This window comes from Belonocnema kinseyi, chromosome 8, assembly GCF_010883055.1.
Source record: "Belonocnema kinseyi isolate 2016_QV_RU_SX_M_011 chromosome 8, B_treatae_v1, whole genome shotgun sequence".
NCBI classification, from domain to species: domain Eukaryota; kingdom Metazoa; phylum Arthropoda; class Insecta; order Hymenoptera; family Cynipidae; genus Belonocnema; species Belonocnema kinseyi.
This window is the reverse complement of record NC_046664.1, coordinates 96,056,696-96,076,272: the sequence shown is the minus strand read 5'-3', so window position 1 is coordinate 96,076,272 and position 19,577 is coordinate 96,056,696. Positions and strand designations below refer to the sequence as shown.

Below are 19,577 nucleotides of genomic sequence, written 5' to 3'. Positions count from 1 at the left end.
CTCTATGCAGAATCTGAAAAATCAATTTTTAAATGTTATCCACTTTTTGACAACTAACCTTAAGACTTTTAAAAATAATTCAAATTTGCAAGCTTTGAGTATATATAATTTGTTTATCATTTTTAATTTCTAATCCTAAAATCACTCAATTTTGAAGGTTTTAAGTTGTTCAATTTTATAGACTTGAATTTAAGAATAAAGTTTGTTTAGGTTTTTAAATTTTTAATTCTTTGATTCGAAACGTTACAAATTCAAAAACTGACAGTTTTGAGCTCTCCAAGTCGCTTTTCCTACGTTTGGTTTACTTTTTTCACCCTTTGAACGGATTCTTTTTTTATTAACAATTTGTACCTATTAAGTTTAGTAATTTAAAGTGAAACGTTGAAAATTGAGGATTTTAATTTTATAACCTTTAAAGTGCACAGTTTTCAATCAAAAATTCTACAGTTTTAAATATTGAAACATTTAGTATTGACAATAATATTGAAAAATAATTTTGCAGTTGAAAATTAAATAATTTAAAATTTTAATCTCATTTCACAGTATTCCTTTTACTGTTGTTAAAAATCTTAGATATAAAATGCACATACTTTCATAGTTTAGTAATTAACTGAAACTCGAATATTCTTTTTCCAAAAAATAAATGTTTAATTCAAGTTAATTTAAAAACTGTCTTTAAATTTGAAAGCTTCAGCTGCAATTTATCTTTAAACATTTTTTATTCCGAAAATGTTTAATTTCCCTTTTTAAAAACGCAAACGTAAACGAAATTTAATTTGAAGTTTAAAACGATGTAATTAAAAAAATAAGAAACCTTTCAAAGTCAACATTAAAAAGTTACTAATTCGGAATTGTGGAAAACGCAAAATAAGTGACAATCAAATAAAGTGGTGAAAATGCGAAACTTCAATATCCTGATGATCCTAATATGTTTTTAAATTAGATACAGAATTTCAAAATGACGCAAACATGCGTGTTTATGTCGACTACTCAATCTGATGTTATTTCTTGCCTAATTTATGCGAAAAAAATGTACAACCTTGAAGTTATTGTATGGATATGAAATGGATTTACAACTCACCTCTTATTCTTAAATGCCAACGTTTTTTTTATCTAAGTTGTAAATATCTCTAAAAATAAGTATAGTATCCAAAATTCTGGTATAATTTGATAAAACTTCTTTTCTTCTAAACTATACATTTTATTGCATTTCGCTTCTTAACATGTTTTAAATTTAAAAGAAAATTGTTTCTAAAAATTAAATTGAATTTAGCTCGAGTTTGCGATTCTCAATTTATCTTATGAAATCAAAAGAGAAAATAAACCTTCTTCGCACGTGTATAACTTCTCTTGACAGAAACGTGTAGACCGTGAAGCGGGAAAATTTGTTCGTCGTGCCTATGTAGTGTGACAAATACATTTCCGATACCCAGCCCAAGAAGAAAGCAATTTAAATACTCATTTTACTACCACTTGTTCTTAAAAACAAAATAGGCTGGTTGCTTGGGTCACAATAACTAAATAAAAATTTATTCATTTTCAGATTGCTTAATTTAGAATCCATCAATTTTAGGTCCTTCAAAGATTCAATTTTTTCCTTTTTTAATGATAAATACTTTGAATTGAAAATTATTCGGATCTTAAAACTTGTAACTTATTATAAAGAGCTTTTTAGTCTATTCCTTAAACAAAAATTACACTTTTTATTTTACGATACCAAACCAGAGTGAACTGACTCAGAACAAATAAGTCTTTAGAATTGTTTGAACTTTCCTTCATTGAATACTAGGCCTTTACATTTTTATTTGTTTTTCATGTCGCAAAAAAAAATTTTGTGTCAGAGAGAGCGTTGAATGTTTTCAGCGATTGCAGAAAATGCAGGATATTGTGAAGTTCTGGCCTTGCGGCCGATTTTACGGCGTGGGCGAAACTCGTAGGATATAGCAAGTCGGCTCGAAAGGTGTAGTCTTTGGTTGTGAACGCATAAATAATAATAATAATAATAATGATAAAAAAAATACTGCGTTTCAAACGAATGATTCTCGACGACATATTCACCATGCGACAGGTGTAATCGGTTGTGATAGATATTTCTTTTCATGGGACTCGGGAAAATGCAAACAGATCTTGACCTATATTTATCGTTTTTCTGAAGGCGTTGCTGGTATTCCATCCATCCCGATCTCCATTGAGACTTTCTTCTCGACCTTTATAAAGACAAATGGAAAATTCGATATAAGTTTTTCAAAAAAGGAGGCTTCATTTTCAATAGGTACTTTTTTGGTGTATTGTTAGTGCAAGTTACTTTTTTACAAGTTGTGTCAAAAAGTTTTAGCTTCAGTTTTAAATAATTAATTTTAAAATCTCAAACGAATTTTAGCTCATTCTTAACCATAGAGTATCATTACAGTTTCAGCTAATTTTAAAGTAAATATGATCATTTCTGTTTCCAGTTTCTATAAAACATGAAGTGATATTGTCGTTTCAGCTCACTTTTAATCAAAGGGCCATTATTGTTCCTGTCTCCGTGCTCTTCCAGTTAATTTTGATCCTTAGAGCGTCTTTCCCGTTGAAACTCACTTTCCATACCGGTTGGATCTCATTTTGAAGCACAGAGGGTCATTCTTATTCCAGCTAATTTTGAACTTTCGAGGGTCATTCCTGTCCTAACTAATTTTGGATAATAGAGCGGGTCATTACTATCTCAGTTTATTTTAAACCGTATATGATAATTCCTGTTCCATCTCATTTTGAACAATAGAGGGCCATTACTCTTTTGGCCTAATTTTGAGAAATAGAGTCTCGATTGTCTCCCACCACATGTTGAAGAATAAAGGGTCATTTCTCTTTCAGCTAATTTCGACCCATAGAGGGGGTTTACTGTTTTAACTGACTTGAAACCGTAGAAGGTCATTCCTGTTTGATCTAATTTTATAGCATATAGAGGATAATTCCTGTTTCAGTCTATTTCGAGAATAAAAATGAACAATTATCGCCTAAGTTTGAAGTGTAGTTATATTAGTAATAACTTTTTCCCGTAAGCCAAAAAATGTTTAATAGGATGTAAATATAAGATGCTAGAGGTGTGTATTTGAAAGACTTTAAAGGCACTAAAGAAAATATGTGATGAATATACCCATGCCTAATATTCCATAATATTTTATGCAAGTCTGACCTCTTTTCTGGAGTCATGCTGAAACTATTATTATATCCAAAACCAAATAGATTTTCGAAACTATCTTTTTTTAATTCTATTATTTAAAATCTGCTCCCAGGAATAATATGTCTATTTTGAGAAGTTTATACTGAAAAGTTTAATATAATATCCATATAACTAGTTTTCTTTGTATCATTAAAATGCACATAAACTCTTGGCGCAAGTAAGCGTGAAAAATATACATAGATTAGTAATAGCCATTCTCTAGGTACCTCGGAGTATTAATTACTCAATTTCTGAATCATTCGAAATTCCAATTAAATAACGAACTCGATATCCTTGCCATTTGGATTCAATTTTTATCAAGTGTTTCTTATTATTTCTCTCGATTGTAACCTATCATTTAAATCGTTTTCACCCTCGTTCAGCTTTAAATATAAATGGTGGAGTAAAATAAATCAGAGACTAATTAGGCATGATAAAAATATGATGATCGATTATACAAAGAAGTGCATATTACTCATCTTCTGTTCAAACACCTTTTCTGAGTTTTTTTTTACTTAGCTGAGTCATCTTGCATCCGTGTGACTAAATATGCTACAACAATGGCATTAAGTAGGTGGTCTGTGTGTATCGAGAGGAAATTTAATTAATTTGAAATGGCGCAAAAATGGTCTATACTATGCTGAATTTATTGAGAATTAAATTTTTTCTATTTGAGCTTTAAATCATGCATGAAAAATTGACATGAAGATCTCCATTAGTTTCATTTGACGAGTTAATGGAATTTATGGCATACTTCCGAAAAAAGTGACTACCAATTTGAGTTAAAGAAAAATAAGTAAAAGTAAAAAAAATTATTTCAAAGGATTATTTTTATTGAGACAAAAAAACTAATTTGTAGTTTTATCAGGTTTTTTGCTCTACTTATTCTAATTAAAAAATTAAAATTAAGTCGTGAGAGGGTCCTAAAATGTATTAACCAGCTTAAGATTTACAAATTTCTCTAATTTAGTATATTTTCCATTCGGCCTACATTCTAAAAGTCATATAAGATTTTTCTAAAATAAAAATTGTAATAATTAATCAAAATTGTTTGTTTCTTCGTGGTATCTAAATAAGAACTTGATAAAAAGGACTCTTTATTCTACATTTGATGTCTCGCTTTGTTTTTGAAACTTTCTAAAATCATTTAAAAATAGCTTTTTCTGATTAAAGCAATTTTAATTTCAGTCAATGGATTATTATAAGTGGATTATTAACATGTTTCAAGAATCTGGGGGAGGTCAACCCCTGGTCACCCTGGCCTTGGTTTCAATAAGTGAATCCTCAGTTAAAATACGTCTGCAATTTTCAGTGCACCATGATTTTTCAGAAACTTCTTTTACGGGGAAGCAGTGAAAATTCACTGAAGTTTCACTTATGTTTCAATGATTATAGAAAAAATCTGGAATTTGCAGTAACCTCTGCTGACGCTTTATTAACTTTTTTTTACTAAAAAAATATCAGGGTAGGAATACGGCTGGAATTTCGCAGAGACTAGTCACTGATTTCCAGTATACATTTTTTGTTATGAAACTCTATTATTTTGAACTAATGGAATTTAACTAAGAATCATTCACTCATTTTTCAAGATTTTAATCAGCTGAAGCTCACTGATATTTCTTCAGTGAATGACGGTTCGAATTTCAGTAATTCACAGATTCCTAGTAGATTTTCACGAATTAAACTCCCCAAACGGGTACCTACTGTTACCGAACCCTTTTAATGGCTCACAAATTCTTTAAATTCAAAATGCATATCCTGTTCAGATGGTTTGTCAAAAAAAAAAACAAGCATTGAACTTTAGTTTTGAGAAAATAGCAAATATATTTCTAATGTTGCATTCATTGATATTTAAAAAAATTACATTTGGAAACAGTTATTTCGACAATTGACAGAAAGAAGAAGGGGAGAACTACCTGTTGCAGATAATTCTAAATATTTTTTTTCAATTTAACTATGTTAAAAAGATACTTGTGGTTATAAACTAAAATTAAAATGAATTATTTCAAATATATTTTGGCTTATAATTAATGATTATCTACTGTAGGTTGCCTTTCTCTACTGTAAGAAACTTTTCTCTGTGAAATGTAGAAGCGGCAAAAGTGCGGGAATCGTCCGAGAATTTGGTGGACAAAAATTACTAGGCACCCTCCCTCAATTTTAATCAAAAACTTCACTGGAATTCATTGATTCCTTTTTCCAATATTTCAAATAGTGAAAATCCACTCAATCCTCGGTAAAAAGACAAATGGAATATTAGTGAACTTTTACTGTTTTCCTGTAAATTTGTATAATTGAGCGCCCTTAATTCTAATCAGTGAAAATAGTGAAATCTGTTAAAATTATCTGTATGTTCAGACGCTTTTCACTGATTCTCAGTAAATTTGCACTGATTGAATTATCTTAATTTTTATGCAGAAATCGCCTTAATTTAAAAGAGGGCTGTAGATAAAATCTCACTAAAACAACTGAATTATAGAAAGTTCTAGTTGGTACCCTTAAAGGCACTATTAAAATTTTTCATTTTCTGTTATTAGAAAAACTATGTACGACTACACAGATAGACCCTAATCTTGTATTTTAGCGAGGTTTTAGTTATGTCCTGATTAGTATAAAAGGACCGAAATTTTTTTATCGCGATCTGGTCAGACTTTAGGCACTGGAGTGTGTGAATATAACCAACAAATTTTTAAAATAAATTTTTTACGTCTTAAAATAACGTTATTTTGTTTAGTTTTAAAATAAATATGTAATGAAATTGCATAGTTAAATGCAAATTCTCAACATTCAAGTGTTGCGTGATGAAAGAAAATGAAAAAAAAACGATTTTCAAGCAACAAAATATGAACATTTGAAATTGTTTACGAAAAATTTGCAATTATTTAAATATTTTTATTCATTTTTTTCTTTATAAATAATTTTTGACGTATATTTATATCAAATCTGAATGTTGAACGTACCACAAAATAGAAAGAGCCTAGACGGGAGGAGGAGGGGTATTCCCGTTAGGACCTGGTTATTAGAAGTTTCAGATAGAGCTATTTTTCGTGACCAGCGTCCACATAGAAATAGGGAAAATTGGCCGGGGTCTTTCTAAATAATGATCACAATTTCATTATGGGTTTTTTCATGATTTCAATTTCAAGATTTGAATCAGTTAAAGCTCATTGGAATCGCCATTTTTTTTTGACGAGTTGTGAAAAGAAAAGCCCCACCGTGGGAACCGTGGGAGCGCTCTGACCAATCACAGGCACCGTAGAGAGTATACATAAGAACAACATAACCTGATACCTCAGTTTTAGGTCAGGTCAGCGCTGAAGAAGTGAACTGCAATGTTCACGAAACGTCGGAAAAATTCATAGTTCTTTTACGCGATTGGAACCCGAAATATCTCTTTTTATCCAAATGAATCATCGTGAAAGTATTAAATCTTTTAATTTATATGCTAGTTTTCTGATCGATTTTTGCACACACAAATTTTTCAATTTTTACATATTTCCCGCTTTGTATTGAGTATGCAATAGCTCAAAACCACCTTGCGAGGTACGAAACAATATGCTGGAAATTTATTTTTGATTTTAAGGTTTTTTACCAGGTACATGTATTATTAATTTTGATCATCATTTTTTTTCTAATGATCTAGAATCAATATTTTTTTAATATTGATTTTAAAATTGTGAAAAAAATTCTCTCTAGCTGATAGATATGCTTGAAAGTTCATATTTTTGGGCGAAGTCTGTTATAAAATGTTATGTTTGCATGTTTTGTGTTTTATTTTACGGGTTCATCAAATGAAACTCTATTACAAATACCTAATAAGGTACCATGCAGGACCACCTAAAGGATTCTATGTATAGGATCCTATGTAGGTCCTTCGTGGGATCCTTCAAAGACATACGTATATATTTTCGTGTAGCTGCAACCTGTAGGAAATGAAACAGGTTCCTACATAGGTTCCTAAACAGGTTCCTGCATAGTTCCCTACGTGGGAAACTATATGCATACATAGGTCCATGTATAGGTGTCTACATACCTATGTGCCATGAAAAAAAAGGAAGTATAGCCCTCACAGCAATAGGATATATCGACATGTCCCATTCGATCCCATCTATCTCCCGGTTGCCCAAGGGATTACCCGTCGGATATTCTGCAAGGAGGAAATGGGGATATCCCAGGGATATGCCCAGGAAATCTAGGATATCTATGGGACGTTTCTGGGTTATTTAAATGTTCACAGTAGGATTTATAAAAATTTTATTATCCTACCTGAGACATTGTAATATCCCAGAAACATCCCATACACATACCGGATATCCTGACGATATCCCAATTTCTGCCTTGCAAGATATCCTACGGATTATACTTAAATGGTTAAACTCAATATTAACAAACGGTTTAACTTAGAAAATTTTCTGATCAAAAATCGATGTTTTACGAAACACAATTCGCGATTATTCGGCCATATATTGATAAAAATGCTTGAAATTTCTATGGTGTATTCTCAATACATAAGCGGTAACTGCAACCATCGAACTTGGTTAAAAAACATAATATTTTTATTGCTTTGTAATAAAAAAAAAATTAATTCCGAACGAAAACCACGTTTCGCCAACCGTTTCGAAACGGTTATCGAAAAAATGTTTAGTTGAAATAAATTGTCGTGAGGAAGTTGTTCACTAGGCTTCAAGAAAGTTTTTCTTTAAATTTGAACAAAAGTGATAGAAAATTGTGGAAATGGCAGCGAGTTGAAGTTAAAACACTTTACCGCTGGAGCGTTTTGTTGTTTTTTACCGCTGCTGCTTTGCGACTTATTAGTAACAAAGGTCGATAACCGAAGTACTGCAGCGGCTGCGTTTGTGGATTTCAACTCCCTTCCATTTCCACAATTTGGAGGTGACGAAACGCGCTTTTCGTTCGGAATTAATTTGTTATTAAACAGCAATAAACATATTACTTTTAAAGCAAATTGCGTTGGTCATAGTCATCGCGTATATGTTGAGAATACACCATTCAAATTTCTATCATTTTTATCAACAAAGAGCCGAATAATCATTAGTTGTTTTTTTTTAAACATCGATTTTTGATCGGCAATTTTATAATGTTTTATTGTTTATCTTGATTAATAATTTTCAAATAAAAAAGTTTGATAAGAAAAATTTGTCGGCCTCGTCCAGGTGAATACGAAGGTATATTTTTTGTTTTACGTTTCGGCCACTTCTTTTTATCGATAGATTTTCTTGAGTGGGCAATACTTCTACGGCTCAATTTATTATTGCCTTTAATTTATAACATTATTTTTTCCGTAATTTAAGAATACCAATGTTTTAGTACATTGTCAAACTATAAACTTGATTTTGTATTTAAGTATTTAGATTAACTTGGTAAATACAGTGAAACTCTTCTATAGCGCCGATTTTGGGGGTTGACGGTGGGTAGGAACTAACTCATTCTAGCCCTCCGTTTTTTTTGTTCATCCCTGAGTGCTTGCCTGTTTGACAACCGCAGGCCCCGCGCAGCTCCTGTTACACTTACCTGCGGCGCGGCGTCAATTCTCGGAAGGGCTATTGAAGTGTTTCACTGTAAATACATTTGAATCAAGAGCTTCAGATCAAAGTTACAGTACTTAGTAAAAAGAATAACTTTGATCTCTTTATACTTTTGAATGAAATGAACTCTTTCCAAAAAAGTGACACTTTATTCCTTGTATGGATTTATGCAAATATTATCGTCGAATTTTCGATGTCTTTCACTTTTATTGAAAACTTATGCATCAAAAAAAGTTCCATCTAACCGAATAGTCACAAATTTGCTGTCGTCAATTGAATAATTATGTAGAAAATATTCATTTCAATTTTTCTGACATTTTCGCTTTAATTTTTCATTTACTGCCTTAACAATTAAAGTAATCGAACACTGACTGAAGAACTTTTTATTCGTAAAAATACACCCTATACTCGACTGTAAATGAAAAATGGTTAAAATCTTAAAATTGTAAGCGGATAACTTGATTAAATCAAAAAATTCAAATGCGATTATTTAAAAAATGAACCATATCTCGAAGAAACACCCTCGATTTTCGGAATCAGCGGAAAATTCTACATAAGATGCAACATCGTAATCGGCAGGACCTATAACGGCATGCAGGTCTATACCCTGGCTCTAGAGTATATATCATATTGCTGTGACGAAAATATTTGATTGTCTACTGCATAGCAATTATGTTTCTTCACGGTTACTTACGTTTCAGTCAGGTGTTCCATTTGGGTTTCTATGTAGGAATTAAAGTAGGAACCTATGCCTATATGGGAATGCATATAGTTTCCTAAGTACACTGTAAAAAGAGATTTGTGTAAAATTACAAAGTTTCGGAAAATTAAATATTGTATTGTAAATACCACACACTTCACTGTGTGATTTTACAAAAGTATGTGAAATTACATCCTCTAGCTATGTAAATAAAAGGACCCTCGAACATCAGTGTAATATTACACACTCGATAAAAATAAAATTACACATTCCCTCGTACGAACTTTACATTCAGAAGGGAAAATTCAGTCGCAGTGTGTAAAAATACCATACGTCGGTAAAATCACTTTCCTGTTATTGAAAATTACATCGAGATTTTTAATTTGACCAAAGATCTTTAATTTTACCCTGTCGGAAACTGTAATATTTTCTATTTATAATTAATTTAAAATTTAGAATAATTAATCAAATAATATGTGAATGCGAAAGGGTCTCGTGTTCTTTGTGTATCGATGCCTTCATCCTTCAATTTTGGAGCATTATTATTTTTAATGTGAGGAAATTGACAGTTATGTTCAACTTTTTTGACAGCTTTTACACAAAAATAGACCGAATTCGAGCTATTCCTATTTTGCCTTTTACATTTTCTGCTATTGGAACGGAAAAAATGCGGTTATTCAAAACCTATATTTCATATTTTTGTTACGGAATATTTAAACATAAAAAAAAATACCCATAGTATCTTATGTGTTTTAGGTAAGTGGTAACGTGTCCGACTTGTGTTTCTTCAATCTCCATGAAATTGTACGAAGTTTGAACTTTCGAGTGTTCGAAACCTGTCGCCCTAATCAATTTTATTTTATTTTATTCTTTCACATAATGAATTTTACATTTTCGCGTGTAAAATTATCGGCCGAATTGGAATATCACAACAGATTTGTAAAGTTACTCCCATACACGAGGGTCCTTTTATTTACATCCACCAGATATGTAAAATTCAATAGATTTTTTTTACAGCTAGGATAGGAAAATATTTATTCCTATAAGTAGTTCCTAAATTACAAAATGTATGGTATACCTTGGAAGGATCCTATAAAGTTTCCTTTAAGTGATCCTACCACAGAAAAAACTAAGAATAAAATTTGTTGCAGGAAATTTTTTAGAGCGATAAAGTTTTGTTTAGCCAACTTTGCGTCTTTAAAAAATCATGTGTTTGTCGTGGAAAAACGACAGAAAGTTTATCCTGTGAAGTTAATTTTCGTTGCAGAGAATCTTTCATCGGAAATCGATGTAAAGTTTATCTTTTGTTTTTTCTGTGACATAGGCACGTATATATTTGTCAGTACATTTTCCCTAATTGAAATTTGAAGGGAAATATTAAAAAATAATTAAATTTATGATTTTCGCAGTGGATTTCCAGCACTGACTCAAATTTAGAGGATACAGGTTTCAGAGACTCCGTGAAAAGAGAGTAATATATAATGATGTTTCTTGGAAGTAATAAAAATATTTACAAGGTGAAAGTGTGGATGAGAGTTTAAGGAAAATGTAAAATCGTAGTAGGTATCTCAAAGGGAATACATAAATTTCTTGATAATGGTGTGTCATGTAAGAAACCTGGTTTACCAGTGGGTTAAGATGTCCTTGAAGTCAGCCAACGCACTCTACAAACCACGTTACATCGATGGTCCACCCACTCACAGAAATCCTAGTGGTGGTCTCTGAACGTCTCACCTTCTTTCTGCCTGAGAATCCTCAAGGAGAATTACAATCGTATACACTATTCCAAGTTTCTCAGTATATTTGCTTACGAGTTCCATCACACAAGGATAAGTTAAGAATAATAAGGTGATTATCCATTCAAGAATATATGTAGCCACATGCGTGGCTTGTGCGTACGTCCAAGTATCTTTTTTCTCGGGACATTACGCGAAACAATGAGATTATTATAATTGATATGTAATTTATAACTATTAAATCTTACATAAGAATTTTGTACACAGATGCTTTGTATTATTATATTTCAGCAATAATTGTGGAGCAGTGCGGCATAACTGCCCGTGCGGGCTCTCGACCACTTGTACTCTCTTTGATTATACCCATTCTTTAAATTTTATTGCTACTGTTGAAGACAATATTTCATTAAATTAGGTACTCTTTGATAGGTTGATAATATTTCATTTTTGCAAAAATTTATAATTGAGTAGGATTTAACTATTTTTTGTTAAAATAGATACAATATTTTACTATTTTACAACTTTATTCTCTCCCTTTCTTAGCCGCCAAACTCAGAAAAATGTTTGTTTGAATAAAACAAACATTTGTTTGATTTAATCAAACATTTCTCTGAGTGCAATGCAAAAACAGTTTTGCATTGTATTCTTCAATTTTGAACTTCTTTCTTCTTAATTTTTTCACTTCTGGATCCGTTCTCCTTCATTATTACAGTTCTTGTCGTAATAAACTTAAAAAAGATGAACAATCGCAATGACTATTATTAATTTATCATATGATTTTCTTAACTTGAAAAAGTTCACTATGCAAAGTTAAAGTTTAAAATATTCTAAATGTCACGATCTATCACCAAGAACAGTTATGTTATTGTCACAGGATAGAAAGTATACAACATTTCCCTCACATTTATAACACAGAAAACTGTGGCGATTCTGTAATAGCTTTGTAATGATCGAAAAAGCTGTTACATACGTCATGTAACAAATAATCCACCGTTATATAACACTTACATAACAACTATTACAGAAAAATTCTTACTACAGTTCAGGAAAAATTACATAACACAGTTGTACCAATGCTACCTACTAATTGTTACATAATGATTCTGTCGCTTAATTAGATTACAGCTGTACAAATGTTATAGAGAACTTTCGTTTTTTTTATGAAAAAAAAACATTCAAACGTGTTTCCTACGTGGGATTGGAACTGGAAATTGATGTTCCAATCCTCTTCTCTTTGGACAAATTCAATTTCAAATCCGGCAAAATTTCAAGAAAGATCTAGGTCACAGTGTTAGAATGATTTTTTATTTGAGTACATCACTCTACAATGAAAATCAAGGGTCATTTATTTCATAGTTTGACTGCAATTTTGGCTGTTTTGAATTGCTACAACCATTCGGAGATTAACCGTGGTTTCTAAAAACTTGACTGAAATTTCATTCATAAAGCAGTATTTACCGAATAAGCGTAGGTATTCGGAATTTTCGTTTTTGATCGACGTAAGAATTCTTGCTCTTTCAATTGATTGTTGCAAAATAAAAAATTAATTTATATTTAAAAATGGTGACTGTTTTTCCTAAATTCTTGAAAGTGAATTTTCTAAAAAACCCCACTTAAATTTTTTTGTCAATGATATTAGGTAATATAGTACTATATATCTCCTGAGTTTTGTTCTTGGTAAACCACTTGTATTGTTTCATATTGAAAAAATTATTATTTTTTTAAAATCGACCTCTCGCATTTTTTCCGGAGGCAACGAAAGTACTAACAAAATTTTTTTTCAGATAAAAGTTTACACCCTGAGGACATGGAGCAACACAAGGAGGTCGTCCTTGGCTCGCTCCATGTCTCAATGCCCACAAGTGTCTTAGCAATCGTTGACACGCAGGAATGCTTTTCAGGCTTTTAACCAGTGAAAGCTTGGCACCTCGAAGAGCACCGACTATCGGAGCTTATCAGAATATTCTTGATATAATCGTCTTAACTCTCTTATAATGTATTTTATACCTCTCTTCATTTTAATGTTTCATTCGAGCGATGTTTGACGAGAAACATACGAAAAGAGAAAAAGGCTCGTTCAATTGTCAAAATTATCGTCTCGGCTCGTCTCGTTTCACAAAAGTATATTTTAGTTCAACCAAGCGATTTCGAGTATTTGTAGACTCCTGGCGCCTAAATTGTTTCTAGGTACCCTTCTGAAGTTCAATTTTCATACATTTCATATTTTCCTTATAATATTTGACATCCAAAACGTAAAAATTCAACATAAGTAAATGAGATGATCCGACACGATCAAAACAAAAGACTCACCGAATAGGACATATCGAAAAACCTTTTGGGGGCCAAGTGAAGTCGAGCGAGGTAACCGATTTTCTCGGCTCGAATGTAACACTACTTTCTTTCATTCTCCTTGGCTGTGACGTTCTTGTCGGCTGGTACCTAAAATTCAAAATTATATAATAAAAAAAAAGGTTAAACAACCACCGCAGGGTCCCACTAGGAGCAACTGAGATCTATGAAAAAGACCTCCTAGCAGAACCGCGGTAAATCACACCTATGGCCACGTCTCACAGAGCACAACGAAATCACAATGACAGGCCTGCCAGACCCTCATGAGTCTTAAGGACAAGAAGCGACCCAAGGATGAGAGCTTTCTGCATCCAACTTGCCAGTGCCTTTGCATATTTTTGCCACACGGGTATAGTTGTAAGGTTACGAACCAGTGATAGTTTCTCACCTCCGAGAGAACCTATCACAAGGAAAATTACTTTCACCGACTATTTTAGGTACAATCGTTGTAGCTCCCATTGTTTAGCTCCCTTGTTACCTCTCCGACTTTCCCTTCTCCATGGCACTGATACCGTAGTCAATCAGAGCCGAGAATTCGATCACGAATATAGTTCGTTTCTAGAAGTTTTGGAGACCGATGTCAGGTCTCGAGTGTGCAATGGAGACTGTTGTCCGAAAATTGTAGATCCAAAAAATCTAGCACTTCTCGTTTTGAACAATTGACTCTTATCTCCCTCGGAGCGTAAGGCAGGGCAGGTTCGCGGCTAATACCGTGAGAGCGACAAAGGTACTCTGCGAGTGCATGACACGCTCTGCACCTACACCTGGGAACTCCTTGACGTAAAATACGTTCACGTTATACTAAGGTGGAAATGACACCTTCCTGGCATGCGAAAATAAAACCCTCCGTACTTGAATTAAGAACTGATGATTTAAAGAAAGCGAAAGTTTGTTCCTTTGACGCAAAAACTGTTATTTCACATTTATGTGAAAGCTTTCGTGCATTTTTTTGTCGAGTAACGGTTGGCGGATTTTTTCAACCTCTGCTTTATTTATTTCGGCTTTTAGAAGTGAGCCATCTAGATGAAGTAGTCCAGATTCCTTAATTCGGATTTTACCATTCTGGCCAAGGGACTTAGCCGACTGCCCCGCGACTTTGAAAAGGAAAGCTCTTTTGCCAATCATCTCGTGTTTCCTGACAATTTTTAGGAGAGGATCTTTGACATTTGTAACTATTTGCAACAATGTAAGCTGTACTCGGGACACTTTGGTTATGAAGATATTGGATATTTAGAAGTCCGCGACCGCCTAGACGGCGTGAGATGTATAATCACGGAACATAAGAGTTGATATGCAAGCTCTTTTGCATATGCATGATCTCACGCGTGGCGATATCAAGGGTCGCAAGATCGTTTTTCGTCCATTAAACCACGCCAAACGAGTAGAGTAAAACCAGGCCGGCAAGCATGTTAGTTGCAGATACCTTGTTCAAAACCGACAGATTTGAGGATCATATCTGCCGAAAAAGATGCTTGTATCTGCTACGGAGAGACGCCTTCACTGATGTTACGTCCTGAATGTGACTTTGAGGCACGTCTTGGTACGTTTAGGTCTCCCCAGTGACAAGATGTCTAATGACACTAATATCTACAAGCTCAGGGTCCTCGAGAACGCTAGTAATCTTTCTTTTCTTCAGATGAATCTTGGCACAAATTTCCAATACAAAATCAATACCAATCTCCCATGTATAACTTATTTAAAGCAAATTGAAGTTTGCTTGCACCAGAAGTATAGATCTTCAGGTTATTGATATATAAAATACATTAGTGACCTTATGCTCGCGATGTTTAGTGTCACCCCAGAGTAATTCAGGAGAGTTGCATAGTGCTAGATATAGAGGCAGAAGTCTGATGCAAAAGAGCATCCAAAGAGGCATCATTCTCTATGCATCTTACTATGTGTAGATGAACTTTTAATCTTTTCAACAGACAGATGATAAATCTATGAGAGGTTGAATCGAAAGGTTTCCGGTAGTCAATCCAGGTCATTGACTGGACTTGATCTTATACAGTATGTTCCGACAAGTTATTGGCCTCTAATTCTCTACGGTGGACAAGTTGACTTCACTGGAATTCCAGACTGTCAGTGATTTGGGTTTTAAATACTTTTAGTCGTTATTATTTTTTTTATTAATTTTTATGCCGCAAAAGCCTTTACAACGTCTAGAACTGAAATAGAAAAAGGAATCTAATAGCCTTGCGCATGATTTCTTTTAATCTTCCGATACTTCATAATTTATAAATAAAGAAAATCGTGTGAAATATGACAGCTTAACCTCAAAAAAGACGGTCTCATTGAAAAAGAGGGAAACCGATTCAATATGACCTTACTTGAAATGGTCAAGTTGTCAAATGACAGATACGCAATTCACAGAGCGGTCTTTTCAATGGGTTCTTTTTTCCTGGGTAGAACCTCAGTTCTTATGGACCAACTTTCGAACTCTTTCCGTGAAAGGTCTACCATACGTTATGTCGTTAATCACACACTGATAACGGGACACATTCTGTCTTACCCATCCAATCATCTTGTTCAGTTAATGCCAGCGTCTTTTGGTCTTTTGATCCATAGCCGGTTTTAGCCTTCTATTTGAATCAGCCGCAACTCTCGCAGCACCATAAGCTGAACAATTGATGGCCCAAAGGCCGGACTCTTCCAAAATCAAAGATAAATATCACCCCGAAGGGTGGTATCCATTTCAGCCAGGTTTGAGTTTTATGAAAATGTACCAACAAATGGTTTTTACAAACTTTTTTCTGCATCATCTGTAGATTCATAATTCACGAAGCTCAAAATCCTAGCTGCTCCTTTTCTCGACATATTCACATTTTTATATTTTAGTTTTTATGCTGTGAAAATATCACAAGTGATGAGTAAAAGAGGGTTAACACATTTTTTTCAATTGATTATTTACAACTTTTATTTATAAAAATATAAGTAGAACATCATTAAAGCGAGTATGAAACACAGACCACGTTCAGAGTGACCCAGGTCCAACGACGAGGATGTAGTGGTTATATAGTCCCATTTTTCACATTCCAAAATTCATGATGAATCTTCTTTCCAGCTTAATCGGGCATCAATCTATAGCCATTATCATTATCTATATACTTAAAACCCTCTTCAATATGTGTAAGAATAACATGAATTGTTAATGTTTCAGAAACGTTATCGATGTTCTTTACAGCTACACATGGCCGGCGGAACCTGTGCGGAGTTAAGGAATACTCCACACCTGGGAATTCAGAAGGCATTTCTATATTTATTCTTTTTTTTCACCAGACTCATATTCATTTCACAGATTTTTCCAGCAGAGTATTTAGTTTAAAGTATTATGTTAAAATTCTGGTTATTATATGGGAAAAATATTTAGTTAACACAGAAAACTTTTCATCCAATATTGTGATTTTGTAAATGAAATTTTGCAAACGATGTCTCGGGAAGTTCTGTCAAGATTACTGGCAAAAATCAGGAGTGCACAATTTTTCGCGATCATTCCAGACGAAAATTCCGATGCATCTCGTAAAGAGCAACTTTCTTTTTCAGTTAGAACCGTTTCTAAAGACTTGATTATTGAAGAGGATTTTCTAGGCTTTTCCGAAACGAAAAATGCAAAATAGGCAACTCTGTATCAAATTATCGAGGCTGTTATGATTCGGCTGGAATTGGATATTTCGAAATTACGTGGACAATGTTTCGATGAAGTTGCGAACATGGCCGGAGATATTTCTGGTCTTCAGAAGCGAATACGGGAAGATAAACCAACAGCACTGTATATTCATTGCCGGCCTTACACAGTAAGCTAGTTGTTAAAAATGCCATGGAAGGTGTTCTATCTGTGAAGAAATTTCTTGGCATTCTCAAAGAAGCGATCAATTTTATTCGCGACTCTCCGAAAAGATTAGTGCAATTTGAAGAACTTCTTACAGTTGATAGCATAGGTTTATTGCAAAACGGTATATAATGCTTGCCTAAACTTTTTCGAAGAAAAGCGCGACGACTGCGAGTAAAATATATCTGCGAGTGCTAAAGCAGCTGGGCTTTTCAAAAGCAGGGACAGTTTCGAGTTCTACTTCTTCATGACTATTGTAATCTTTATTTTAGAAAGAATTGAGGTTTTGAATGCTGAACTGCAAAATGCTAGATCAGGATTAGTGAGTCACATGAGGAAATCCGCATCGTCACAAAAAACCTAGAAAAAGTTCGAAGTTCAGGTTTTTAAGATATTTGGACGAAAGCTGTCGAAAGTTCGTTTTCCCTAGATCTACTTGAACCGGACATTCCTCTCCAGCATAGAAAATCTTCCAGAATCGATCCTGCGCTAAACAATGCTTATGCTTTTTTTAGTCCAAAAGAGTATTATCAAAAAATTTCTACGAGTTGATTGACCAAGTCATTGTGTCAATGAAAGATAGATTTGAGTGCGAAACTTCGAAACTCTTAGAGAAATTCGAAGATTACGCGACAGGAAAAGATTCGAATGTAACAGTTATAACATCGTTTTATAAGCAAGATTTTAATCCTGACCGTTTATCTCTTCAACGACATGTATTTTTTGACCAAATAGCGCTAAAAAATGTGAAAATGAAGTCCTTGAAGGACGTTAACGATTATTTAAAAGGCAATCCTAACTTAGCCGATTTAATTCCAGATTTTATGAGATTAATAAGAATTTTATTAACCATACCACCATCATCATGTACTGCTGAAAGATTGTTCTTAGCATAGCGTAGATTAAAAAACTATTTGCGGTCATCTATGAAAGCACAACGGTTGAATTACCTTGCTTTATTATACATGCATTCGCACCTAGCAAAAGAGTTGTTGCAAGACAAGAGAGTAAAAATTATTAACAATTTTATTAGACAAAATGATCTGCGAATCAGCACATTTGCTATTTTTAAAGAAAAATAATATCGATTTACCGATGCAGCCCTGCAGCTACATCCAATTCGTTTATGTATAATTATGTCTAATGAAGGATCTACTTTATCAGAATCGAAACAACAATTTAAGATTTTATTTATTGCCAACCATTACCATGGAGATTGTTTTGAAGGTAATACATGTATGCAACTACTGAAGGAAGATGATAAGCTTGAAGATTTTGAAATTTAGAAAGATGTAGGTATTTAAAAAATTGTACCTTACATTGCTGCCTATAAAGCGGTGACTAAAATCATACATTTATGTTTTGGTTCTTAAAAGTAGGTCCTTCAGTAGATATGTACATAAATGAATTGGATCAAGCTTTAAATAGCATCGATAAAGTTTCTGAAACATTGAAAATTCATGTCATTCTTACACATATTAAAGTGGGCTTAAAGTATTGAGATAATGATAATGGGTATGGATTTATGTCCGAGATGTGAATGATGAATCTTATTTCCCTCAGCTCAATTTTTCAGAGCAGTAGTTGAATTTTCATTACTCCATATTTAATATCAATATATTATTCTATTTAATATAATTTTATAATTTTATATAACTCTCTAAAATATATAAGAAGAAAGAAGTAAAAACATCCAAACAAAAACTACAAAAAAAATTAAAAAAATGGGACCGTGATTAACGTTTAAAATTCGCTTCATAGATATTCTACTTACATTTTTAAATACATAAAAAGTTGTAAATAATCAATTGATATTAAATCAATTGATTGTGCAGAAAAAGCCTGTGAAAAACCGTTTGTGGGTACATTTTCATAAAACTCATACCTGGTTAAGGACTCATATGCGTCGTGTTTCCATCTAAATTATTTTTAGCATCCTGAATTCTAGGGTGATCGATAGTGTTTGTCGACCTACTGTCGGGTGCTCTGCGCGTTCGATCTTTTTGAACAGCATCTACCACTTTTTCGTGGTGTTTTGTCACCGTTCGAGACATATCACCAAAATGCCATTCAGCTTTTAGAACGGTTATTACATCTCCGATTGTGGGTTCTTCCTTTGGGGACCACCCTGGACAATTTTCTGCGACTACTTACTAATTACTGTAAACATATTTAGCAGAAGCCCTTGGTACAGGAACCCGCTATCCATTACCCG

At 33.3% G+C, this 19,577-nt stretch overlaps 2 protein-coding genes across 7 annotated transcripts in view; one reads left to right on the top strand and one right to left on the bottom strand.

The window, feature by feature from the left end:
• The window catches only part of LOC117178303, a 33,020-nt gene that overhangs the window by 1,465 nt on the left and 11,978 nt on the right, over positions 1-19,577 (top strand). For 2 of the 6 annotated variants that reach the window (XM_033369672.1, XM_033369673.1), the window contains one exon: positions 10,858-11,296. The exons of 1 other annotated variant lie outside the window; for it this stretch is intronic. The gene's annotated coding sequence lies outside the window, so the exon portion shown is untranslated. The remainder of the gene's footprint in view (positions 1-10,857; positions 11,297-19,577) is intronic. 3 more of the 6 variants (XM_033369676.1, XM_033369675.1, XM_033369674.1) reach the window with 3 other exon arrangements.
• On the bottom strand, positions 3-13,992 carry LOC117178615. The gene is made up of 4 exons (XM_033370039.1): positions 13,922-13,992; positions 13,495-13,623; positions 2,059-2,207; positions 3-13 (listed from the first exon to the last, which is right to left on the bottom strand). Exons 1-4 carry the CDS (start codon positions 13,990-13,992, stop codon positions 3-5), a joined length of 360 nt encoding a protein of 119 aa, XP_033225930.1.

Bases quoted from the DNA above. Each gene is read 5' to 3' on its own strand.
- LOC117178615 (XM_033370039.1), bottom strand. From the start codon at position 13,992: ATGGGAGCTACAACGATTGTACCTAAAATAGTCGGTGAAAGTAATTTT. The intron at 13,624-13,921 runs GTGAGAAACTAT...TTTGAATTTTAG, and splicing joins TGTGATAGGTTCTCTCGGAG to GTACCAGCCGACAAGAACGT. The intron at 2,208-13,494 runs GTGAGTCTTTTG...GTCTTTATAAAG, and splicing joins TTTTCGATATGTCCTATTCG to GTCGAGAAGAAAGTCTCAAT.